Here is a 25,936-nt window from a genome sequence, read left to right on the forward strand (position 1 = left end):
CCCCCCACCCCGGCTTCATCATAATGGGGGAAATGCTCTGAATGTTGATGCTGCTGTTCAAAAGAAGTCTCTGAAGGGTCCATGCTGCCCCCTTCCCTTCAACTCGCAGACCGCAGAGAGATGCGGTCTTATGTCCCGTGGACGGGCCTTCCATGACTTCCACCCCACCTCGGGGCGGGGGGATTCCTCTGGTTTTACACGGAGTAGATCCTGTGAGGCGATTTCCAGCTAGAGGGGCCGCCAGCAGGTCCCGCATGGACGGTTTCACCCTTGCCGGGACCCCTCAACTGCGGGGAGCCAGATGCCGTTCCCGGGGCACGGCTGGATACCGCAGGCGCGTCCGAGGTCGCAAAGCAACCCAGCGCAGGAGGTGACCGCGGTCGCCTCCGCTGGCTGCGCAGGGCAGGCACCGCGCCCCGGAACGAGGGGAGTCTTCGAGGGGCCGCGCAGCCCCGGGGGCCCAGCCGCGCCCTTCGCGGCGCCCCCTTCCTCTCCTCTCGGGGACGCGCCCTCCGCTCTGCGCCGCGGGGCAGCCTGCGCAACCGCTCCGTTTAAGGCGGGCAGCGGTGCTTTCCGGGCAGCTGCTCGACCCTTCCCGGCTCAGCGCGCTCGGCGAACCCAGGAGCGAGTCCAGTCGAGCGCCGCCTGCCGAGCTCTGTCCGACCGCGAGCCCCGGGCCGCCCCTCCTCGCGTCGCTTCACCTGACCAGCCCGCAGCGCCGCCACCCTGAAGTCGCGGTCCAGCACGGTTGGCCTGGGGCGCGGCTGCCCGGTCCCTTCCCCTCCCGCGCCGGCCGCCGAAGCGCAGGGCTGGAGCCCCGCCTTCGCGGCCGCCGCCGCCGTCGCTGCGCCCGGCCCCTGTCCCGGCCCTCCGCGCCGGGTGCCCCCGAGCTAACTGGCCGGCCGGCCGGCCGGGAGAGAAAGAAGCCGGCGGCGCGCGGCGCGACTGAGCATGCTCCGGGGGCGGGGGACGGAGCGCAAGGGCTGCCGTCCCGGCGCTGGCCAGGCGGGCGAGAGCCTCTGCGGAGCGCGCGGGCGGCGGGCCGTCCCTGCGGCGGGGCGACGGGGACTGGGACGGGGAGGCAGGTGGGTCGAGAAAGGCTCGCGGCCCCGGTCTTCTCCCGTCTTCAGCGGCGCGGGCCTCCAGTCGGACCCGCGCCAGGAGCAGTAAGGCCGCGCGGGAGTCGGCGGCGGCCCTGGCTCCGAGTGGAAGGACGGTGCAGCAGAGCGCCGAAGGAAGCCACTCTGGGCGTGGTCGGCGCGCTTTCGGGGGGCGGCTGGGACTGGAGTGGGAGTGGGAGGGCCGGCAGACGTCCTCCGTCCTCTCGGGCTCCACAGCCGGGAGCGAGGTTGCAGACGAGCTCAAGCCGCCGTACGAGACCCGACCCGGACCCAAGCGGACGGGGGGCCAGGGGTTGGCTCGGTCCTGCCTGGGATGCTCAGGCCCAGCCGTTGGTGGCCTCAGCCCCGGCTTGCCGGCGGGACGGTTCCGTGCTGACGTCCTTCAAGGCTGGCGCGTAGCCCGACGGCGAGGCAGGTGGGCGTTTCTCGGCTTTCCTCCCCTGGTGACCAGCTCCCGGGGGGCTGTTGGCCAAGTGGAGTGAGATTGACCCGCTTTGCCTCCGCGGCGGATTTCGCAGAAGGAACTGGTTGGTTGGGGAAAGAATGGGTCGGGAATAAGAAAAAGAGGGGGGGGGATCCAGGAGGAGACTTAAGCTGTCAAGATGAGCTGCAGGGAGGCAAGGGCCCAAGTCTGCAGAAAAAGCTAGGAGAAACCACGGAGAGCCCGGATTCACTGGCGGTTTTCAGTGCCACCAGAATGACCAGTAACTGGAATGACCCAGCCTTTCGCTGGCCATCCTCTGCTCCTTCCTGCAGCACCAAATGGGAAATTGTGGGGACTCATCCTTCCGCAGGAGAGCAAAGGCTGTATGCTGCTGGGGGTCCCTAGTGGGAGGCTGTACAGTTAAATTGTGCAACCCTGACACCATTTGGGACCTTGGGATGAGGATCTCAGAACTCACCTTCATCAAACACAGAGACTCTTTGGAATGTCCAAAACTGGAAGGAAAAGAAATCGGGGCAGATTGACACTAAACTTGGAAATAATTGTGGATAGCGTATTAGGTTCAGAAATCCATAGAAGACCATCCAGGTAGCTTCATCTAGTGGCTTGAGAGAATGGACTTTCCCATTTGATAGCATCAAATGAAGCCTTTAGTGGAGGAGTCAACAGCTAAGAGGTTAAATTGGGTATTTTCTGAGTCATAAAAATGAACAACCAGTTTTGGATCCAGAGTTGGGTGGACCCACCTGCCATCTTGTTTGATTCCAGAGTGTTGGAAACTTTATACAACTCACTTATCCTCAGTTAGCTTAAGCTTAATCAGGATATACTTAACCCAGTGTTTGGTTTCCTGGATCACATGGGCTGCATTCTGCAGCTTGAGGATGGGCAACTCGCCTTAAGTTAACCAGGCAGTGAATTGTATGAATCCAGAATATGGATTAGTTTGGTAACCAAGTTTTGCCTCTTTTGTGAATGGACTCGCTGAGTTTTGTTGGGTGTTGTTGCCTATGTTTGTTTGTTGCTACTTAGTAGGTTTATACCTCTCCCCTTTTCCTTTAGGAACTCAAGGAATATGTGGTGCTCCCTCCTCTAATTTCCCCCCAACAATCCTGTAAGGGAGCTGAGGCTAAGTGGGTGCTTGGTCCCAGTTCCCCGGTGAGCTTCCCTGGCAGCTGATGGGGAACTTGAACCTGGGACTCCCTGTGCTAAGTCCAGCATCCAACCGCTCCCCCACCGTGCCTCTCAGCTGCTTTCATTCCCACAGTTTGGACAGGACTAGGCTGGGGGGGACCCCTGGGGGCACTGAGGGCTGTTTACGTGGGTCCCCTCGGCCTCCAAAGCAGCAGCAGCAACGTGGGGCAGGCATTGGCGTGGGTGGGGCTGGAGAGTGAGTGAGTGGGTCTTGGCTGGGCAAGGGAGCAGCGCAGCAGGGGCTTTGGGGGCGGAGCTGCTGCGGTCCCGGCCTCTCCTCCCCCTTGGCCATTATGATGGCATAGGCGTGGTCTCCCTGAGCAGCCCAAAGCCCTCAAGGCTGGCACTCTGGTCCCGAGGGCAGCCTGGTGTGGAGCCAGGCGTGGCACCAAGCAGGTGGGCAGCCAGGGCTGACCCCAGAAGCCACCTGGCTCCCCTTCTGGGGCGTGGAGGGGAGGGAGGATCAGGCTGGACAAGCAGCAGTTGCTGAGCCAGGAAGGGAGGGAGGGAAGGGGCGGCGCCTGGGGGTGCTGTCCTGGCACCTGAGACCTGAAACTTGGTTTCCCCCATTTTTCTTCTTCTTTGGGGGTGATACGTGTTGGAAAAGATTGGTTTCAAAAGGCAAGATAGGACAGCTTAAATTAAGCAGACTGAATGACGTTTCTCCTAGGTGTTGTAGCAAATATTTCTGTTCTGTCAACGGATACTCTGTTACAACATTCAGTAGGAATCTGCCTTCCTGTAACTCTAATCTGTTATTCCATGTCGTTCATAAAATGCGGAATGGCCCAGGACTGTGTTCTCTGGTACTCCACTTCCAGGCTGAAGCAGAGCCCCGGGAGCAGCCGTCCAGCCAAGAGCGAGTCTGTCTAATAGAGGTGTCCCTTAGGCCACAGTTAGCACTTTATGAAGGGGGATGTTATGAGGCGTTGTGCTGAAGGGTTTGCTGAGGTCCAGATATCTCATGTGTATGGCATTCCCTTGGTCCCAGTAGAGGTGAACAGGTGTAGCTCAGGGTTGAACTGTGGAGTCCTTGGGGTTCTCTGAGCTTGGTTCTTTTCTTGCAAACGTTTCATTACCCGGCCAGGTAACATCTCCAGTGCTAGAATGGGGTGGGGTTTGCTCTCTGTGGCATGCCCTGCCAGTGCTGGTGGGGGTGGGGGTTTTGTCTTGCTCCTCTGGTAGTTCTTTGATTGGCATACGTTTGCTGCTAATCAACAGCTTATGTTTACCAGGGACACAATCAAGCAGCAAACATTTCTCCCAGTCTCAAAGTTTTATCCTGGTCCTTCATCCTGCTCTCAATTCTGGACATGCCAGTTGTCACACCAGGGCTCCATTCTACCGGTTTGGTCATATTTGCTGAAGCTTATCTTTTTTCCTATATTCTGGGCATTAGTGCACAGACAAGGCCACCAACTTTACGAGCCAATGTTCTTTCTCATTTTTCACTGAGTGGTTTAAGAGATTCCATTTGAGTAACATCCCTACTTTCTGCAGTCCACAAATCTTCACTTGATGCCCCTAATTAAGATCTTTTGTTTTCACTCTGAGGAGGATTCATTTTGAAGCCCTCAGCGCACTTTGGCTGCACACATTTTTACCTGTCCTGGGGAGGTGCGGCCCATCTTGTGGGGGCAGTCCATCATCTAGACAACTCAGACCATGATCCCAGGATCAGATCTCTCCTGCAGACGTGACTTGTGGAGCCCCTCACTGAGGAGTTTTTCTCCTTCCTGGACTGGAAGGACGACGAGCCCTCGGGGATGGGGAATTCAGCCCTGTCCCCATTTCAACAGTGGCTTGGAGGAAGGGTTTCAGACTGGCACAAGGGGAAGCAGCCAAGGGACGTTCATTAAAGCAGCTCCTCTTTTTTCAGGCTTGTGCCTGAGTCTAAAAAAATGCTGTAACCTTAAGCTGTGCTCTTCCCAGGCACCAGCTCACCTGTGCTTTTCTGCAGCGCATCTCTTCTGCAAGCACTGTTGTGAAGAGCTGAGATGACGTCGTGGGGAAGGTGCTGGTCTGGGGAGAAGATTCTAGTCCCCTGTCATCCATGGAGGCTCCCTGGGGGACCAGCCCAAGAGCTGGTCTGGTCTAGTGGTGGAAGATCCAGGTTCAAGTCCCCACTCGGGCACAGAAGCTTTGTGCCAGTCTCTCAGCCTGGCCTACCTCACAGGAGTATTGCTGAGAAAATGGGAGGAAGGAGTATAACATACCTTGAACTCCTGGTGAGATATGAATGCAGCAAACAAATAAAACAACCTGCCTGAAGGCCGTTCTTCCTCTATTTGCAGCACTCTACAATCCCAAACTTGGCTTCATGAGGCACCCCGTGGCTACACTGGAGCAAGATGGTGCTCGACTCTCCAGCCTATCATCCACCACTGCATCCCGAGGTTTTCCATGCAGACCCACAACTGAAGAGCGGTGGGAAGAAGAAAGAGTGCCCTCCTTGCACCAGGGCGCAGCAGGACCCGCTCCTGTCTCATCTGTCTCTGGGTCGAAAGGAGTCGGACGCTTCTGGGCCTGGAGGAAGGACCAAGGTGCTGAAACCCCTCCGAGGCCTGGAAGCCCGACCTCCCGTGCGCTCCTGCCTTGCCTTCCAGGGCCCCTGTAGCTGGATGCATCGGAGCGAGAGCAGCTGCACGGTGAACCGGAAGGATTGGGCACGGGGCCAGATCCGCAGCGCTGCCTCCCTCCCTTACCTGCCCAAGGCCAGGACGGAGGAGGGGGCACACACAGCTGGGAAGAGAAGCCCCTGCTTGCTGGTGGCCCTGCGGCCAGCCAACTTGGAGGCAGAGAGAGAGCGATTCTTCCGGTCTTCATGTTCCTACAACCCTCAGTTTGAATATGGGGAGTCTGTCCCTGGAACAGTGCTGGAAAAATACAAGGAGGCCTCTGGGCAGTTCCTTTCACAGGTAGCTTTCCCTCCGCCAGCTCACCCAGCTCTTGCCCGGAGAGGGTTCTCCTCTGACTTCTGGCCATCAAAGGAAGGCTGCCTTGGCTTGACAATGACCATTGGAAGGGACCTGAGAGGTCCTCAAGTCCAACTGCCTGCATGCTGCAGGATGCACTGTGCCATCCCTGATGAGGGGACGCACAAGAGGAGCATGGCTTAGCATTTGCACCCTTTGCAGGTGCTGTGCCACAAGTCCTTCCAAAGGCCTTAGAAGGGAGCCCAAGAGGAGCAGGAGAAGTAGAGGGACTTTCTCCCAGCCATTCCTGACAAGAGTTGGCAGGGCTCCTTCCCCACAGCTGCTGCTGGGCCATCAGAGAGTGGCAGCAGCAGCAGCAGCAGCAGCAGCAGCAAGCCACTACCCTCCCGCCCAGGCCTGCTCCAGGGCGATTGCATGTCTGCCAGCTTGGCCAGCACAGGAGGACTGAGTGGAGGGGGGGGTGTCTGCTCCCAGCTGCACCTTGTGTCTGCAGTTCCTTGGCACGTGCCAAGATGTTGAGCTGATTTCTCAAATTCTCAAACTTTCTGTTCTGGCAGCATGCCATGTGTGCTTTAATTCTTAAAAATTGCTTTAAGGCAGTGGTTCTTAAAACTGTTTGACCCCATTACCCCTTTTGCCGGTCTCAAACAATGTCATGACTCCCACAAAAAACGCAGACTCTGTTGTTTCACACAAGCGTCTCGGCAGCAGTAGTCACAAAGTAGACCTCAGCTCACAAACAAGCAATTACAAATTGCTCCCTTACCCCCAGGATTTGTCCAAATTGCCCCCAGTTTAAGAACCACCGCTTTGAGTCATCTTTGGAGTAAACCTGTTTCCCCCCCGTACAAAAGAGGAACTGAAAGAAATTTGGCAGGCTAAAAGAATGTGGTAAATGGGAGGATTTGTGCCGTGATACCACCACATCTGTAATGTCATTTTTGCCGCTGCATTAACCCTAAGCAACTGCAGACCATTGCTTCCAAATTGGGACACTGGTGATTTGACGTGTTGCCAGCAAAACTCTCTTGAAGCTTCAGAAAAATCTAGACGTTCGTTTTTTAATTAGAGTACAATTAATTGTACTCCATTTATTAGAGTATGTGTGTGGCCTGGGATAGTCACTTTGCAGGCTTATGTGCACACCTCGGGGCTGCCTTTGCTGACCTCATAAGACTTGAAATTTAGGATTTGAGAGAGGTTTTCATCCAGCCTTCCAACTGTAGCTCATATATTATCCATTGAGATAATATAAGACAGAGTGAGAGTATCGTAAGGGGAGAATCAAGGCTGCTACTGTGATGCATGCGCAGAAGGGGCTGTTGCATTTGTGATGCCTGGGGGAGAGGAGAAGGCACAGAGCAGCCCCTGGGCCCTTGCAGCCTCTGGGTCCTTCTGATGCTTTGCCCTTGTTTGACCCCAATCAGTGCCAGCCGAAGCAGGAGCTCCTCCCTCACCCGCATCTCTGTATCCACTCAGTCCGCTGAGCGAATGCCACACCCTCCAAAATCCCTGTGGAACCAGGATGCCAAACCACCCGGAGTCACTGGGAGTCGGGCAGTGTAGAAATTATTATGGTTGGTCACACAGTCAGCCAGAGTTTAGACTGGATTTGGCATTTTTATCCACCCATCGAGTCCTTCCCAAGGACCTGGGATAGTTGTTGTTGTTCTGCAAAATAGCACCTGGTTTCACATAACAGCCCAAGCCCTAAGCCTGGGCTAGCAAAACAACATTTCTGTGTTCACAGAACAAGAGAAGCCCCCAATAATCAACTATGATGGCTTAAAGTGATGACTTGATTCACATAACATGCGAATATGAGGGATGATTCCTTAACAGTTTGAATCAGCCCAGTTCTTGCCTAGTCTAGTGAGTTCTGTGAATCTAGTCTTCAGGTCAGCTACCTGGATGTTCAGTGCAGCCTGACTGGGGCCCATATCAGACCAGGACGTAGCAAAACTTGGAATTTGTGATAACTGCATTGTGTGTGTGTTGCAGGCCATTGGAATCATCAGTGCTGTCCTTGAAAAATATGGTACTTACGAGAGCTTTGAGGCCTCCAACGGTGGAAAGCTGCTCACTAAATGCCAAATCTGGTCCATCATCAGGAAGTATATGCAGAAGGAAGGGTGCTCTGGAGAGGTGAGTTCTGGTGCTCCACACCAGAAGAAACAACCCTGAGATATTCTTGGCTGCATTGTTTTCCTTCTGCTTATTTTTTCCAGGTGGTGGTTCAGCTCACAGAAGATCTCCTTTCCCAAGCAGTCATGATGGTGGAAAACAGCCGCCCAACTTTAGCTATCAACCTCTCTGGAGCTCGTCAGAACTGGCTGGAGGGCATGCTGCGTCATGAGATAGGTCAGGAGAAAGCCCTGAAACGTCTCTCCCATCCTTGGCAGATGTCTTAAAACTGAGCTTACACCATTTGGAAATTCATAAAACAAGTCAGCCTCACCGGGTCGAGAGGTGACACAGCAGTTTTTCTTCTTCTGAATTGATTGAAGCTTGAGATTTAAAGCACCTCCAAGGAAGGCAAAATCACACGTCTATGTTTGGCTGATCTTCCAGTGTAAAAACTCCAAATGGGTTTATATTTTGCAGGGAGGTTTTGGCAATATAAAAGCCTGGAGTGAGTTGTTCAGACGAAAACATGAAACTCTGTGCTCAGATACCACTTTCTCAGTCACTGCCAACTGCTGCTTTTTATGATAAAAATTTTCTTTCGTTCAGGATTGAAGACAGGCTCACCCGGCATTTTCAAGCTTAATTGTTCCAAGGGTCTCTAACAGCTTAGGAACAGTAAATGAGCAATTTCCAAAAGCAATTAGAAAGTGAGGTTGGCAAATGTAGTTGTCAGGCCTAGCCCAAAGAACTCCTGGAGACCATGCAGGTTCAATCAGCAAGGTTTATTAGCCAGCGCCTGTTTACAGAAATCTTCTCAGACTGACCACCAGTTCCCAGGCACAGCTATTTACTATCTTCTGGAATGTTTAGGGATGCACCAGCTTTCTCCGCTTATCTCCAGAGTGTTGCTCTGGAGACGAGAGCACCGTTTTCACCCCCCTTCCTCCATTCCAGTCCATCACAGTAGTGTCCTTTAAAGGTCTCTTAAAAATCACACTGTGCCTCTGGGGCCCTGCACTTCGGCACTCGTCACCCGTCACCCTCCAGGTGCGCAGCAGCACTGCCAACGTGCTGCAGAATGCGCAGGGGTGTCACTCAGCCTCTGAGCCAAGCCTCGGTGATCATCTTGTCACGCTTCCCTCCCATGTTGCAGGCAGAGCAGTCCACTTTCAACTTTTTCCAGTCTCCCAGTTTTGTGTGATAAATTATTTGCCATTTTGTTTTTTCCAAATATAGTTTTATTAAGCTTTAAAACATAATTTATATTTCTTTTACAAATATATATCATGGCACTGGGGTGGATATGTGGTGACTGGGCTTGCTGTTTTTAGGGTTTTAGTATGTTGTTGTAGGTCCATGCATCTGGAGGTGCTTCTCACATGATGGGCTGCGAGCGGTGACTTGAACAGTACCACGGGCTGATGGGAGGGAGAGGAGAAAGGGCGGCAGCGTAGGTGGCCAGGAACAGCAAAATCCCGCTTGAACTTCCCCGGGTGGTGGGGGAGGTGTGCCCAACTGAAGATGACTCTGTGAAGGCAGAGGCAATGACTGCAGCAAAGACCAAGGAACCGGTGAGTAGACCTGTTAGAACCTCTCTGGATAAGGAGAGGACAGGAGATTGTCCACGTGTACTCCAGATAAGGAGACCGCAGGACAGCAGTTTTCCATGAGTTTCAGTGCTGGGAGATGATGGGATTATCCATCTTGCTTACAATTGCGGCAGAGACTTTTAAAGGACACTACGTTTGCCAACCTCACTTTCTAATTACTTTCGGAAATTGGTCATTTACTACTTTTAAGCTATTAGAGACCTTTGGAACAATTAAGCTTGAAAACACCGGGTGAGTGTCTTCAATCCTGAACGAAAGAAAAATTTAATTATAAGTTTAAGAATTTAAAGAATCTGAAATAAACAGCAGAAAGCTAAATAAGATCTTGATCTTAGAAAGTTATAAACAGACTAAGGGCCCAGATAAAATTGGAATGTTGAAACTTTTACAACAAGATTTTGGAATTATATAATTATAAAGAACAAACAGCTTCTCATGGGAAATAGATCCTGTTTTGGCTTTTATAAGACATAACAAAGACAAACAATTTCATGTTTTCAAAACTGGACACTAAGGATACTAAAGTTTTTAGGTGGAGGAAAAATTTACAAGTCTGTAAAATGTTGCAACATATTCTAACTAAAAAAATCCTGAAGGAGACTTTTGAAGAATGGAATCCGAAAATAGCACAATATCAACAATGTCAGTAATGATGTCTGCTTTTATGGATAGATTATGTCCAAAAGATGTTATTGAGGAAACGTCAGACGTAGAACAAATTTTATCTGGCAAGGTAGAGATGTATTGAAAGTGGATTTGCAACTTAGAAAAGGATGTTTCACTGGATCTTCAAAAGAAACTGGCTGAGGTTTTAGAATTTAAAAGGGAAATACAAATGACAAACCAAGAGAGTAATCTGGATAATTTTTTTCTGACTCGATTTACAAAAGAGGCTTGTTAAAGCCTTGAAGAGCTCTGTGCAATGGGATAAAGAGGAAATGAAGAGAAACCAAATCCTATGACAATATTTGAATGAACTAAAGATTAAGACTGTTAGAAGTAAAAGGAAGGTTTTTTTTCCCCAGTTATTTCTGAGGCAGCTGATGAGCGGCCCCTGGCCAACTCTGGGAGGGGCAGTGGCTTGGTGAGGGGGAACTCAGGAGGGGCAGTCCTGTTTTCACCCTCCATCTCATGGCTGGCACTGGGAACAGGACAGAGGACATTTCAGTCATGTTTCAGACCAGGGTGAAGTATTGAGGCAGCCTTGATGGCGCTTGTAGATGACTGTGGTGCATCTATCGTTGTGCTCGATCTCTCAGTGGCTTTTCCACAAACCTTAGAGGCAGTTTCATCTACCTCTTAATATTCTCTTCCTTGTGGGTGATATATTTTGAAATGTTCTTCATACAATAAAGCATTTTTTTTCCTGCAGATAGTAAGCTCTAGATATTGAACAGCTTCTAAATAAACAAATCTTAACTTTGTCCATGGCAAGTTCCCAAATTGCATTTTAATTATTGGTGAAATAATCCCATTGGTATTTACATGAGCCGAGATCCTTCTCAAATATGTTACCACCAAACCCATTCTCTAACAGGTATTTAGATTTTCAAACATGCATTTGATTTTCCCTACCCAGATGCAGAATCGACACTGAATTTCATCCTTTTCAGTGTGGTCCAGTGCTCAAGCCTGTTGAGGTAGTTTTCAATCCTGGTGTTACCTTCTGGGTATTAGCCCAGATTACACCTCCTGGATTGGTGTCGTCTGCAAACACCCTTTCCAGTGCCATCTTCTAGCTCATTTATAAAGATGTTGAACAGCTTTCAGGAGGACCCAACTCAGTACAGAGCCATTTTCAATCTCTGCCCACCCCCGGATGTAGATCTTCAATCAGTTGCAAATCTAATGGACCACATTACCTACATTTAATCACCTTTTTGAATGCTTTACTCAGATACAAACACACAACATCCTCAGCATTCCCAAACTGGTCACTCCGTCCTAGAGAGAGAGGTTAGCTTGGCTCCTGGTAAAGGCAGCGTTCTTCTGTACGTGCTCATGGACAGGTTGCTTGGCAATTGGTTCTAAAATCTTGTCCAGAAGCAACATTATCCTGTGGTTAATGATCTGTGGTTTCCCAGGTCTTTCCTTTTCTTCTGTTGATATCAGGACTGTTTGCTCTGCCTCATGGTTTCTCCAGGAAATGTTATGGATGATAATTCCCTGTCTACTGGTCACACTAGCCAGGGGGTAATCCAAGTAAATAGTCCATAATATCTGGAGGATGTTAATTTGTGGAAAGCTGAATTACTCCATCCCACCCACCCAAGGCTGCTGTGGATCCTTATTTGGGAATAAGTACCATAAAATTTGCCTATTTCGAACTAAACCTGAATGTGCCCATAGTCACAGGAGCTTTGTTAAAATGAGCCAATTAAAAGGCTTGGAGGAGGCTGAATTCTGGGCCCAATTCTGCATTCTGCAGACTCATAGAATGGACAAGCTTGGAGATGACTCCTGCGGGTGCTCTGATTTCTTGAACAAAATGAAGGAAGGGACATTAAATAGGAGGAGAGCCAGTTTTCAAGATGAGGTGCTTGGTGGAATAAACTATGTCCTCTTTCCTAGGCACCCACTATATCCGCGGAGTCAACAATACCTACCAACCATGGCATAGCATGGAAGGCCGCAAGCAATACAGCCTGAAGCCCGCCAATCCTACGGAGGAAGGGCTGGCGAGCCTGCACAGCGTCCTCTTCCGCAAGCAGCCTTTCCTGTGGAGGGCTGCCCTCCTCTACTACACAGTCTGCCAGGCTGGCCGCATGTCCTTCTGTGAACTCTTCCACGACTTGGGGCGCTATGTGCAGGATGCTGGGGTGCGGTGGGAATACTGCGTGCGAGCCAAGCGAGGCCAGGCTGACACCTCGTTGCCAGGTGGGGGCGGGACACTGCCGGCCTCTGGGGCCTCTTCATTGCAGGGACTTTGAACCTTTCTAGCCCTCCTGATTGCCAGGGAGCCAGCTGCAAAGTTCCTCTGCCAGCTTGCCTCCAATGTGGTTTCTCTTCTGCCTTTCTAGCCAGAAGGAACCTGGGGGAGAACGCAGGGATGCACCTGCGTGCTGGTCTAGTGCAGGGGTGGGGTTCCTCACTGGCCTTTTCTGGTGGGTGAAATCCCTGTGGGCCCATCTCTTTGCCCTCTTTTCCCCACTCTGCCTTCCCAATTTCCTATCCTCCTTGCTACAGTCCCCCAGAGCCATTAGGCTTTAAAAATACTTAATTTGTGCCTTTGAGGCTTTTTAGAAACCTAACAGACATGCAGGAGGTGCAGCAGACCTTCAGCATCCCCCCCCCAAAGCCGCCACCTCTCTTCTCTCCTTAGAGCAGCTTTGAAAAGCATTGAGGGAGAACAGAGAAGGGGCTGACTTGGCTGCTGTGTTCAAAGGGCAAACAAGATTTGCTATAGAAACCTCCTCCTCCCAGCTTCCTAGGTTTTCTCTCTTTCCCACGTCCAAAAGGATTCATTGATAACCTCTTCCAGGGGCAGCAGGCATGTTAGTCCATTACCAAAAAGTCTCTTCTGGCACCTTGGCGTGATTTCTCTTACGTGCCAGGCAAGTAAGTTGAGGTGGATTGCTCTCAAATGAAACCAGAGAGTTCCGATCATCCTCAATGTCGGCTGTCCGTCTTTTGCAGGTTGCTTCAGCAAAGATCAGGTGTACCTAGAGGGAATTCTCCAGATCCTCCGACATCGACAAACCATTGATTTCCGGTTGCTGGCTGCGCTGGGGAAGGTACACTCGAGTGCTCTTAGGCATTCCTTTTGCTTTTCCCTCGGGCACAGCTCTCCAAGTGGGGATAGATGAACGACAGGCAAGCAAGGAGGGAACGCCGACCGGTGGAAACACCTGCGCTCCCATTTCACAATTGCATCTGCTTTTTGAGGGGAAGGTGGCTGCTTTCTTTTCTAAAAACTAGACTGCCTGGTGCAAGCTTGGACTGATGTGATGTTCACCACAACTGAGCAAGGATTAACATTCTCTCTGAAATATTTGTCTAAACACCCAGGGTCTGTTTTTATCATTCACACCATGGGAAACTAGTCTGAATATCTGCAGGGGAGGTAACTTCAACAGACTGCTCATAAAGTACCCCCTGACTGGAATTCAGCAGCCATATTTCTTCTAAAGGCTGGCCAAAAAGATCACACTAGTTATCAGGTTGGAAGTAAAATTCAGCATTAATGGAAAGCATCATCCTGTGTATTAGCCCACCCTTAAAATCTGAGACAACTTGTACATAGGTTTATACGCTTGTTTATTTTCCCACAGTGAATAGCTTTGGGAGACTAAGCTAGAAAGGTTAAAGAACTTACCCAAAAACAAAAACATGAGTATGGTTGCTTGGCTTGGGGGGCAACCAGTGCTTGGTCCTGACCTTTCCTTCAGTCTAGGTACCCAGTTATGAAATCCTGGCCTATTCCATGTGCTGGTCTTGCATCACAAACAGAAGATTTAAATCAAGTCAGTGGGCTAACATACGTGTCCTTTATTCAGGTCTCTTATGAAGATGTGGATCATCTGAAGAAATACGGGGTGCTAGAGAAGGCCCGAATCCCCCACTTCATGCAGGACCTTGAACGGTACATGCAGCAGCTCAACCACATTGTCACCACCAATTGTCTCAATGATGAGGAGCTAGAACGGCTGATGCCTGAGTGAGCTTGGTGTCACTCTTCCAGCTTTTAGTTATGCTGGACAGATTGTGCTGAAGTCCCAAAGGAGGAGTGTCTTGTTGGACTGCTGAAAACAAATCAATGGCTCATGTGTTCTATTTATTCTTTATTGATTGGGGGTATCTGGTTTTGAGTATTAAGTGAAGAAATCAGACTGAGGCCACGACTTTTGTGTGTCCACAGAGAGAATTCAGCTGCCTCTCATGGAATTTTGGCCCTGGGCCAGAGATGTTTTTAAGCAGATTTGCAAAGATCCATGTCTGGAATATGTCTTTCTGTGGACAGATTAGCACAGGTTGGTTTAGAACTTGCTAAAGAAACCCTAAGCAATATTTTCAGGGTTCTCCAATTGAGACTGTCCTCATGATGGCACGAAAGAGCAAAGATTAAAAAATGCTGCTTAATGGCAGGTACAGAGGTTCTTAAGCATGACTTTGGCATTTTTGACTCTCTAATAGATATTTGAAATCACGTCTATATCTCTAATTCAGTCAACTTTCAATCTTGCCTGGTTGTGCTTGACAAAGTGGCCAGAGAGAGCCAGGAAAGATGTTAGTTTATTTCTGGGGGAATTATAGTAGATCACTAAGAATTTCAGACTCATTACTAATGGTTTTACAATGGCAACAAAAAGTCTTTCTCCCCTTCAAAATTAGGCGCTTGGGCTCCATACTGAGCTTGTGCCAAGAGGCACTATTGCACCTTAATCCTCAGAATACATGGCCCACCACCACATGCTAGCTTATTTTTGTACTCAGTGGGCCTGCAGGTTCCAGAACATGCAAGGAAGAACATGCAGGACTGAAGTCTGCCCAGTGCTGGTTTCCAATAAGGACCTTAAGCCAGATGCCTTTGCTTCTGGGCCTGGACTTTAAGTGCAGAAAAAAATCTGTGTCTCAATAGCAATAGCTACCTTGCCTTCCACATAGTCAAAGCATAACCAGCCAACTCCCCCAGCCTTTCTCACAAATGTAAGGTGTTAATTAGCTGTCCTTATTCTTCTGCTAGTTTAAGCTAAGTGTTTAAGAAGAGCCAAGTTTATTTGGCCCCAAAAACACTGAGAAGGAGATTGGGCTGCAGAGAGTCAGACTGAGAAGGCCATTAGGCAAGTGGTCACTTGTGGTGGGGAGGTGGGTAGAAAAAAGGCAAGATTATTCCCCAGAAATAGGCCATCATAATAAAACGTAAAATGCAGTACATTTTACAGGCAATGCTACAACCTCACTGTTAGGGACAGCCCTTGGCTTTAATAGATAGCATGGGAACAATTCCTTCTTCTGAAGCTCTTTGATACAAAAAAGGGTGTTGATCCCCTAAGTCTTTTTTGCAGGCTGCTTAGGAGCAGGAATTCTCTGCAGAGTTGCATGTCCGTTTTGCAACCTGAAGGTGGGAGAAGTGTTTTTTCTGCCTCTTTCTGTTGTTGATGATGGAGAAAATGGCTTGCCCTGCCCTTCAAAAGCAGCCTTTGTTAACCCAGTGGCCCTGATCCCCACCCAGAACTATAATACAGTAGCTGGAAGCTGAAGCCCAACCAGTCAGGCCTGGTTTTGAGTATGTCTCTCCATTTTCAGGCCAAAGGGCAGACTTTTTGGCGTTTCAAACTTTGCTTGCTTATGTGTGAACCTTTAACCCTATTCCTCAGTTTTCTTCAGTTTGACACCCCATAGATGAACTGAGACTGAAGCTCTCAGATTCTTAGCCAGGATGGCAAGTTTCTAGGCTGCCATATCTGCACAGCTAATTCCTCTTGCAGAATAAACCAGAGGGCCAAGCATTTTTCAAATGAAGGACTAGGCTTGGCCTTTCAATTATGTACTTGGGGGCACATCAAAATGTAAGGTGACCCAGTGGAAAAGGGTCAGACAGGACCAAAAAAAATTATTTCTTTTAAATTTAACACTAAATCAATTAAATATGATTATCTGATGTATATGGTTTTCCCCATTTGGCACAATTCAGTCTGACAGCCACTTTTGGAAAGGCCTTTCAGGGCAGCAATTTGGGTGATTTCATTGCATTCTTTTTTTCCATCTGAATATGCTGAATCTGCCAGGGACTTGCAAGAGTTTACAACTGTAAATCAATAGTAAAACTTCCCTGGTAGGCAATGGTCAACAGAACCAATTAAACATCCCCAGCAATAACACCGTAGCATAATTAACCAATATTAAAATTAACACCATAAAACATCTGATAATAACAGCATAATTAACCAATATTAAAGTATCATGAAACAATCTAATGATATTGACAGAGCAATAATTATCCAAATAATGTTTACTGGCAGATGTATTCTATTTTCAACCATGGCAAATGAAGGACTGGTATAAAATGAGATTGTAATTTCAGTGAGTCCCTTTCAAAAGGGTTTATTTTATTAGTTTCTGAACAGCTTCCTTGCTGATACCTTGTGCTGCTGGAAGTTCTTCAGAACATAGATGGTCTCCAGGCATGTGCTGCTTGCCTTTATTCCACCAGCCCCGCCCACCTCCCCAAAGTCATTGCTTGGGGAGAGAAGCCAAATGAAGGGCTGGGCTGTTCCAAAGCCCAGGAAGGAACAGTGCAGCCTCATTGAGTGGAAGGAGGAGAAAGGAGAGGCTGGTTGGGGATGCCGCTAAGAACAACAGGAAGGGTTTAGGAACACCTGCGAGGGTAACCCCACTGGGAAGGAAGCAAACATGAGAGAACGCTGGGAGGAACTGATCTTGAGAAAAAGGGAGGCTGAAGCGAGCGCTGGGTATGCGGATGATCAAAGGCTAGACAGCTGAAATAGTTTACCCTTTAGCATATTGGGGGATCCAGACTCCTGTGTGAAGCTGCCCCAGATTCCTTCTGTCATAGCATGTTATCATAGCAGCTGTGCTTTCCAGAGTGCTGGGTGAATGTGGCCACAGGGTGGGTGAATTCTCAGTACCAAGGAGCAGTTTTCAGAGCTCTTTCCCCAGTTTGGCTCCATACTCAGATTTCTTGGGCCACGCATCCTGGCAAGCCAGCCAAACTGTGGCAGCACCATGACATTTAGCAAAATCCAAATTTGCCTGTCAGCCCCAAAAGGCTGGAGACCCCCAAGGACATGACAGGCCTTGTGAATGGGAAACATACTGAAGTAGGCTCACTCATCTTCCTGTATCCAAATAGCGTATTTCCAATTTTCACATAAGTATTTTCAGGATCACATTTATTGCCAACCCACATGAAAAAGTTTAAAAGGACATTATTAGCTTTATTTGCTAAAGAACTACATTTTTTTTACTTAAATAGAGACAGAGGACAAATAAAAGAAGACCTTTTTACACCAAGAAGCTGACCTCCACCATACCTTGAAGACTGCTCTCACAGAGACACACATACACATTAAGATCGTCCTGACAAGCACTGGTTCACCACCTGGAGCAGATGCATATTCTCTAAGGCGGCAGCTACTCTCTCTTTGTCAGCAAGTTGCTTGTTTACTGTGGAAAAACAATCCCACGACAGTTTTAGTTAAACATGGAAGTGTTTGCCATGTTTAGCAGAAGAGGCTAAACCACAAATGCACGCTTTTTCTCCCCATCCTGCCCAGCTAAGAAACAACTGGCAAACAGAAGCATTTTACAAGCTCACCATTTCCCCACAGAACCAGCAAAATGAGGTTTACCAACTTATCTTTAAAATGACATTTGGACAGTAAAAATGTGTGTTTTGCCTCTGAGAGGCTTAGGCATATGCCCCCTTATTTTTGCAAAAAATCCTATAATATAATGAAAAGATAGACTATAAATTAAAATCGATTTATATCAAGCTGTTCAAGACAATTAAGCTGGCATCTCTAAACCCAATAACCCCAGTCACTAAAAAGCAACAAAGCAAAACCTGTTAGAAGTGAATCTGCTCTGCCAGCAGAGGGTGACCATGCGATCCCTCACCTGGCAGCTTTTCAGCAACAAAACAAGTTGGAATGTGCAGCTATTGGGCCCACAGAGGAAAAGGCCCTTCAGAGGAACTCGGGGGACGCTCTGCACCTGTCTGCCTTTGCCTGGTCTCATGCGGAGGCTGCAGGGTCTCAGAATAAGGCACATCTTTTTTTTAATGGGCAGCAAGTGCATCTGAATCCCTCTGAAGCGCCTTCTCTGCCTTGGATCTGAGCAGCTGAACATCCCCAACACAACCTTGCCGGGATGTTTGCTGAACATGAAACATGAGAAACAAAAATTACCTGCATGCTCAGAAGCATGTGTCCCAGGTGTTATGTGGACATCCACCTGAAAGGGAGACAGGCAGTTCAAGTCACCCAGTTTGCATATCCTCTTGAATTGCAACAAGTGGATGGAGTGGGATGCAACACCCATTCACTGCAATAATTCTCTTTGTTTCAGTTTTCAAAAACCAATTCTGATTTTTCAGGCCGTGTATTACCCAGGGCTCAGCTTCCTTCAGTTCTCCTTGGACTTGGGGGTGAAGGGCTAGAGGAGATGGAAAAGAATATCTGTAGCTCAGGGCTGAACTGTGGACTCCTTGGTGTTCTCTGAGCTTGGTGGTTTGCTTGCAGACATTTTATTACCTGACTAGGTAACATCATCAGTGCTAGTGAGCATGGGCTTTGCTCCCTGATTACATGCAGTAGCTTGCCCTGCCAGTGTTGGCGGAGGGGTATGTTTTTCTCCTCGGTAGTTCCTCGATTAGGGTATTGTTTTCTGCTTGTTTGTCTGATGTTAATCCCTACTTATCTGGATGCAGGCTGCTGAAGAGGATGTGTTCTGGTCTTGTTAAACTACCAAACTCCATAGAGTTAGGATAACATAAAGGGAAGAGAAACATAAAGCACTACCACCAAACTCATTTTTCCTGATGACCTGAAGGGCTTATATGGCAAAATCAAGCAATTCTCCCTGAGTGAACAAGATGTCACTTACTTTCTGAACACATCTTTTAGACTGTGAGCCTGAATTTAGCATCTATTTATTTTCTATGATATTCTGGGAGTGCCTTCTCATTGGCAAATATCAAAAAGATCAATGCTAGTACAAATCAAGAACTGCTATCAAGCTCTCCGGATACATCCACCTGAGCAAACCATTGATATAATATTACAGAAGATGCTTGGACTCCCACGGATCAAAGAAATCCAACAGCCACCCAGAGAAAGGAGGGACATATGACAGTGATGGACAATTTCCTGCTAAATTGAACTGGGGGCTGTGTGGAGACCCAATGTTGTCTTTCAGGTGCCCATATACAGGACAAGACAATGTGGTTACCAAAACTATTCAAACCCACCAATAACTTTCCTTTTCTCATGATCCATGCAGGACAAATTACATAGCCAGAAGGGACCCTAAAAGAATCTCTTACAATGATGAGGGCTTGGGAAGGAACTGGGGGAATGTATTCTTTTATTGTTCCAGTTAAGGGTTTTGGTGCAAGAGAGTAGGATCCTGGAAGTTAACAAATGGCTACACAAATGGTGTCACTGAGAAGGGGCTGGATTCTACACAATGGCCTACGTTCTCATCATGAAAAACTCCAGGGAAAAAATGGGATACATCTTACAAAGACTGGAAAGGAAGTGTTTGGCTTGCCATCCTGGCAGGAAGGCCTTAAACAGGAACAAAAGGGGAAGATGGCAAAACTGAGAGTGGCAGCCAAGGATTTAGGACCAAGAAAGAACAACCCAGAAGGAGAAACAAGAGACCAGGGAACAAAGAGGCCTGGAGATGGTGTCACTTAAAACCTTGGCTATTCCAGTGCAGTGAATATGGGAAATAAGCAGGGATAGTTAAGGATCCTAACCCAGGAAGACAAGTAGGGTGTGACAGGCATCACTGAAACTTGGGGGGAAGGTGCTTTTGATTGGGACACAGCAATGGAAGCTATGATTTATTCAAAAGAAAGAGACCCAATAAAAAGGAGTGGGGGGCACTGCACTGGGGATGGGGGTAGTGCATCCATTCTTGCTCTTTCTGACCCCAGAACGGCTTTCAATACCATCGGCCATGGTATCCTTCTAGATTGGCTCTGGGGGATGGGGGTGGGCGGCATTGTCTTGTGTTGGTTCTCTTCCTTCCCCCAGAGCTGGTTCATTGGTGTAAACAGGAGGGGAGGGGTCCTGCCCTCAGCACTCAGGGCATCACAGGCTTCAGTATTTTCTCTTCTCTTGTTTAACATAAAGCTACTAGGTGAGGTTGTCCAACAGCACAGGTTAAATTATCACAATGCTACTGATAACCAGCTTTATATCTCCACCCTGGGCAAACTAGGCAATGCTGTGGAGGCCCTGTCTAGGTACCTGAAGGCTGTGGAGGCTTGGATGGGGAACAGGCTTCAGCTCAACCCAAACAAGACTGAGAAGCTTTGGGTGTTGGGGCCCCTGGTTCTTGGGACTTTCCATTTCTTGTTCTGGATGGAGTTGCACTACCCCAAACAGGATCTGTGCACAATCTGGGGGTCCTTTTGGACTCACAGCTCCTGTTCAAACAGGTAGAGCCATGGCCAGGAGGGCCCTTGCACAACTGCGTGTTGTGCGCCAGTTGCACCCACTGTTGGACCGGGAGGCCCTGCTCAGGGTCACTCACACTTTTAGTCACTTCTATATGGGGCTACCCTTGAAGAGTTTTCCGAAGCTTCAACTTCAAAATGTAGCTGTTTGGGCAGTTATGCGCACTCCATGATCTGCACCTCTGCTTCACAAGTTGCACTAGTTGCCAGTTTGCTTCTGGGTGCAATTCGAGGCGCTGGTAATGACTTGTAAAGCCCTACATGCCATGGGACTAGGTTACTTGAGGGACCACTTCTCCAAATCTCCCCCCACGCGGTTTGGGTCCAAATGCCTGCTGTCTTTCGGCAGATCTACGTGCCAGTGCTGGGGTTAACTCTCTGCCCAAGGAGACGGCTGCGCAGAGGCAACGCCACCAGAGTCCAAGGGCTGCGCGCGGCCTCCCCGCCGTCGCTCACCTTGAACCTCTCCGGGAGGGATCGGATCAGCTTCACCTTAATGGAGAGGCCGATGAGGGTCGCCATGCTGCAGTGCGGGATCGTGGGCGTGAACTCCACCGACACGGCGTTTTCGGCGTCGCTCACCTGAGGGGTCAGAAGGGGGGGGCTCAGAGGCGGCGCCGGGCGGGGGAGCCGCGGGCCCCTCACGCGCTCGGCCTCCGCACCTGCACGCGGACCTGCTCCACCACGTTCAGCTCCTCCAGGGTCAGCGGGTGCTCGGGGTCGTGGATGCCGCGGATGAGATGTGCGCAGTCAAGGAAGGGCGGTCGGGCGCGCCAGGAACCCCCCGGCCCTACTCCCCCCCGGCCTTCGCGAAAGGATATCGAAGATCTCGCGGTCGTCGATGGCGTCGGGCAGCCCCTCGTCCTGCTCGCGCGCCGTGGTGGGCCGCTCGCCCTGGCGCCGGTAGACCAGCGGGTTGGCGTTCTCCAAGCCGCCGCCGCCGCCGGGTGGGCCCACCATGACGACTGCCGGGCCGAGCGACAGAACTCGATACGCCGGCTTCGGCGTGGCCCACTTCCGGCGTGGGAGAGCCCGTTTCGACGCACCGCTTCCGGGCCGAGGCCAGAAGACGCAAGCGCACTAGCTCGTCTCCCCGCGCGTGCGCAGGAATTAGTTCCTCATCCATGGGCCGTCAGCTGCCCACCCGGAAATGACGTAAGCCCGCTTGTTCTGGGCTGTTCGAGGGAGGAGAACCGGAAAGCTCCTCGCGCTTCGCGGGGTCGGGCGGAAACCAAGCCCCAGCGAGTGGGTTCCGTGATGCTTCCCGGTAAAGCTCCCATCCGCCTTCCCTGCCGTGGCCTCCCTCGGTCGCCGCCGTCGCCTCCCCCCTCTCGGCCCCTCTACCGCGCCTCGTACCGTTCGCTAGTAACTTGCATCCCGTGCTCGGCTCCCTCTGGCTGCGGGCATAAGCTCTCCCAGGGCTTCTTCACGAGCTCCGTCTCCGCGGGAGACGGTTTAGGCCGCGGCCTGCCTTGCCAGTCCAGGCTGTCAAAGGCTTTTCCTGCGTCTACGTTTAATTATTTTATTTCTCTTGCTGAACAACGCTCAGGATGGGCCTAAGGTTATTTCTGAAGCCCCGTCAGTTAGGAAACGGCTCCCTCTCTTCGCAACAGAGCATCTCGCTGTGGGTTTTGCGGGAAAATCGACACTTCTTTACTATGACTTTGGATTCTCTTAGACGTCCTCTTTCTTTCCCCAGATCAGAAATAAAACCAAAAGCTAAACAACGGCAATATTAGATTTTTATCCTGCCTTTTTATATATATAACCCACAGTGGCGAACATACCTAATACTCCTGCCTGCTATTCCCCCCCCCCCCCGCAAGAACAACCCTGTGAGGTGAGCTGGGCTGAGAGAGAGTGACTGGCCCAAAGCCACCCAGCTGGCTTTCATGCCTAAAAGAGGACTTGAACTCACTTTCTCCTGGTTTCTAGACCAGCACCTTCACCACAACACCAAACTGGCTCTCATATGTGGGTCATTGCCATTCACTGGGGAATTGGCAGATCCTTCCAAGCATATGGAGTCGCTCCTGTGTTTTCTGTTTTAACTTTCTGTTCTTAGATTGGCCTTGAGAAGGTACAATTCCAAAAAGATGTCTTCCTCTGGGATGATCTTGCTTTCTGGTCGGGAGATTGGGATTGAGAGCTGAAGGGAGCGTCGGAAGGATCAGGTGCGTTTTCCTGTGGTTCATGCCCAAGCCAGGAATTTAATGAAACATGCCAGATGATCAGTGGAGGTCAAAGAAAATATATTTATTCAACTCAAGGTTGCCAAGTAACATTGGGTGGCAGCCGTGATGGATTGCTCCTCCGTCTCCCTTCTTGCAGGTTTTTAGTTTAAAGATTGTAAGGCACTCTATGCTACCCAAGTTTTAGAGAGCCAGACAAAAACTTGAGACAAGACTTCTTTGAAAGTAAACAGATATATTTTGGCCAAGACACATCCGGGTGAGCCCAATCAACATCGTGGCAATGAATGCTGATTGAAACCACACCTTGCAAAGCAAACATCAGAAATTTATAGACATTTACAAATGTAATCAGATAGTACATCCCCTCATACCCATACAAGGAAATGCAGGGATGGTCTAGGGGGGAGGGAGAGTGAGTCTCAGAAGGAAAAAGTCAGCTTAACTCTCTTCTCTTGTTACCAAGGAAATACCATACTCAGCACCTCCTTATCTCTGGAATTTGGAGGGCCTCTTTTCTTTGCAACTCTTCGGCCTTTTACCAAGCTAATCTACAAGTTGTTTATTCAAAGACAATCAGGCATTTAGATGAGATGAAGCGGGGGGATGCTCTGAGATGCTCTTCAGAAGGCAAAAGCAAATTAAACCTTTATAAAATAGATAGCACTGCTATATGTATGTTTATACATTATGTGAAATATATAGAGAGAGTATAAAAAATTGTGTATTAAAATAATGCCCTTCAGATTTAGCCAATAGAATAGAATGTACTAGCTTATTACAATAGTTCCTGCTCTATCAGCATGAACATCTTCCTCCTGTGCAATCCTTCCTTCCTCTTATAGTCTATTCAAACAGATGTTTCCTTATCTATAGCTAGCCACAATGTCTATATAAATGGGCATTTCATCTTTCCTATACATATGTCTTTCTTTACATAGGTTTTGTTATGTGATGTGCTCATTTATTTATAATGGCAGGAAACCTTTTCTTTTTACAAAATGGCATTACTACTGCCTGTACAATCTTTCATCAATCCTTAATTTAAACTTATTGTAAACATATAAAGAAAATAGTCCAACAGGAGAAATTGGATTCATTCTTACTCTTAGACAATAGAAGTTCACAATAAAGTTGTTAAATACTCTGTATACTTTTACTGTCCCATTACAAAGTTACAATTGGGCAACCATGTTTTGAGGTCCTTGAGAGTCAGATCCAAAGCTATTGGGGCCACGTGTGATATTAGGTTCTGTTTTAGGTGGCAGATTCCTACGCATATGTACTGCTATTGAAACATTTTCTTCAATTGACCATTTTAATTTTGAAGGAAATATAGCCCTGGGTTACCTTGTTCTTCCACTCTGGATGAGAGTCCCCAATGCTTTCCCCCCCCCAGAATCACCACCAGTTGGTGATTTGCCTACAGAGGTGCTATTTGTGAATAAACATTTTAAGAAGAATATAACATTAAATAACCAGTACAAGAACCAACCTTAGAATTGACAATGAGAATATCAAAGTGGTAGATAGTTTCTGCCCTTTAGGATCAATCATCAAAAATAATAAAGGAACAAGCAGTCAAGAAATACACCACAGACCAGCACTCAGTAGATCAGCCACGAAGGCCTTGGAAAAGACATTCAGATGCCATGATATATCTATAGCTACAAAGATCAGAATCGTGCAAGCCATGGTATACCCTGTGATTTCTATGGAAGCAAAAGTTGGACCTTAAAGAAGCAGGATAGGAAGAATATTGACACTTTTGAACTTTGGTGTTAGAAAAGACTCCTGAGAATATCATGGACCGCCAAGAAAACAAACCAATGGATCATTGAACAAATCAACCCAAAGTTCTCACTCAAAGCACAAATGACCAGGCTCAAATTAACCTACTTCGGACACATTATGCAAAGACCAAGCTCTCTGGAAAAGGCTTTAATGCTGGAAAAGGTGGAAGGAGAGAGAAGAAGAGGATGACCAGCAGCAAGTTAAATGGACTTGATTATAGCAGTGATGAGTACGCTGTTGGAAGACATGGGGACAGATCCTCCTGGAGAAAATCTATTTGTGTGGTTGCTAAGAGTTGACACCAACTTGATGGCACATAATCGTATTAAATGATAAAGGAAATAAGTGACTTTAGATAGGAAACTGGGGTGAGGCCCCAGCCTAGCTGAGGGAGGTTATCTCACTGACTGGGATCTGGGGTAGCTATTTTCCTTTGAAAATAAAAGTGTTCAGTTTAAGCATACTTTTAAAGAATACAGGCAAGGAAGGAAGGATTGGGGCAGGAAGGGAGAATGAGCGGTGTCTCTTTAATGATACATTTGGATAGCTGGGGTTTCTAGAGTTTAATGGGCATTTAAGAGGCAGAGATTATGAATAGTTTTATTTTCCATTCTGAGTAAAATGGTTGGCATTCTGGGATTCATATTCTAACATTCAGAAGCAAATCTGAAATTTTCAGATGGGCCAGGTACATTTGCTGTGGTTGCATCTTCAAATTATGTCAAAGCATTAGCGTCAAATCCAGTTGAATGAAAACGCTTTGCAGAACTTCCTAATTTTTTTTTCCTGTAGGGAAAGTGTAGGTCCTTTCTCAGTTCTTTCTTCTTCCTCCTCCTCCTCCTCCTCCTTCTTCCTTTTTAAACACGCCCTTTAGTATACACTCCCTTTGCTGGCACTTTCTTCACAGAGACCTTTGTGCTTTTGGAAGCAGAGAAACAAGAGGATTTCAGCAGAGATGAAGTGCTGGCTGTTTGGAATTGTGATTGAAAGCTTGTTGGTTGCTGGAATCACAACTGAAGGTAAATGGAACTTCTTTTGCTGATTGTGGATAAATTTAGAAAAGATGTCCCTTTCAGGAAATGTAAAGGTGTGCAAAGTGTTTGGGCTTAAGTTCATGACTACACTGTTTTCTGCTTTGAAACTTTTAGCAAGACTATCTAACTAATATTGATTTGTTGCTATGCTTGATTGCAGCTTTGCCCTGAAGAGTCCCCTGTTTCTGGCTTTCATTTTAAGACATGTCTTCTCTAAATATTGTATATTTTAATGCAGTGTTTGCTTCCTGAATAGCCTGAGGCCGTCTTGTGAATTTATGCATGGTTGCTAATAATAACCAAGCTCGTTAAATAAAACATGGTTAATAGGGAG

The 25,936-nt window shown here is 48.5% G+C and overlaps 3 protein-coding genes across 12 annotated transcripts in view; 2 read left to right on the forward strand and 1 right to left on the reverse strand.

Annotated features, from left to right (window-relative positions):
• The first annotated feature begins 945 nt into the window (after nucleotides 1-945).
• Nucleotides 946-17,506, forward strand: MATCAP1 (microtubule associated tyrosine carboxypeptidase 1). 3 transcript variants are annotated; one of them, XM_088135478.1, is made up of 8 exons: nucleotides 946-1,085; nucleotides 5,055-5,678; nucleotides 7,698-7,841; nucleotides 7,925-8,057; nucleotides 12,005-12,310; nucleotides 13,070-13,167; nucleotides 13,930-14,015; nucleotides 17,370-17,506. In XM_088135478.1, the coding sequence occupies exons 2-8, from the start codon at nucleotides 5,112-5,114 to the stop codon at nucleotides 17,413-17,415; spliced, it is 1,380 nt and encodes a 459-aa protein (XP_087991604.1). In that variant the 5' UTR covers nucleotides 946-1,085; nucleotides 5,055-5,111; the 3' UTR covers nucleotides 17,416-17,506. The 3 variants fall into 3 exon arrangements, with proteins under 3 accessions (XP_087991604.1, XP_087991603.1, XP_007438279.1); XM_088135477.1 differs by lacking the exon at nucleotides 17,370-17,506 and having other exon boundaries at nucleotides 13,930-16,316; XM_007438217.4 differs by lacking the exons at nucleotides 946-1,085; nucleotides 17,370-17,506 and adding an exon at nucleotides 1,099-1,536 and having other exon boundaries at nucleotides 13,930-16,316.
• CIAO2B (cytosolic iron-sulfur assembly component 2B) lies at nucleotides 17,270-21,723 on the reverse strand. Of its 5 annotated transcripts, none has more exons than XM_088135483.1 (5): nucleotides 21,402-21,585; nucleotides 21,257-21,322; nucleotides 21,039-21,164; nucleotides 18,304-18,349; nucleotides 17,270-17,560 (listed from the first exon to the last, which is right to left on the reverse strand). In XM_088135483.1, exons 1-5 carry the CDS (start codon nucleotides 21,540-21,542, stop codon nucleotides 17,463-17,465), a joined length of 477 nt encoding a protein of 158 aa, XP_087991609.1. In that variant the 5' UTR covers nucleotides 21,543-21,585; the 3' UTR covers nucleotides 17,270-17,462. The 5 variants fall into 5 exon arrangements, 4 of the variants coding, with proteins under 4 accessions (XP_087991609.1, XP_087991608.1, XP_087991607.1 ...); XM_088135482.1 differs by having other exon boundaries at nucleotides 21,245-21,322; nucleotides 21,402-21,583; XR_015795152.1 differs by adding an exon at nucleotides 18,504-18,550 and having other exon boundaries at nucleotides 17,468-17,560; nucleotides 21,039-21,322; nucleotides 21,402-21,723.
• CES2 (carboxylesterase 2) overlaps nucleotides 21,716-25,936 on the forward strand; it is a 30,216-nt gene continuing 25,995 nt past the window's right edge. For 3 of the 4 annotated variants that reach the window (XM_015889821.3, XM_088135476.1, XM_025173177.2), the window contains exons 1-3: nucleotides 21,716-21,849; nucleotides 22,648-22,756; nucleotides 25,476-25,587. In XM_015889821.3, the coding sequence (XP_015745307.1) occupies nucleotides 25,524-25,587 (64 nt within the window). In that variant the 5' untranslated portion in view covers nucleotides 21,716-21,849; nucleotides 22,648-22,756; nucleotides 25,476-25,523. The remainder of the gene's footprint in view (nucleotides 21,850-22,647; nucleotides 22,757-25,475; nucleotides 25,588-25,936) is intronic. The other variant, XM_088135475.1, reaches the window with a different exon arrangement.

This window comes from Python bivittatus, unplaced genomic scaffold (genome assembly GCF_059951505.1).
Source record: "Python bivittatus isolate LINGU-HERP-01145 unplaced genomic scaffold, Pbiv_v1 ctg000170_np1212, whole genome shotgun sequence".
NCBI lineage: Eukaryota > Metazoa > Chordata > Lepidosauria > Squamata > Pythonidae > Python > Python bivittatus.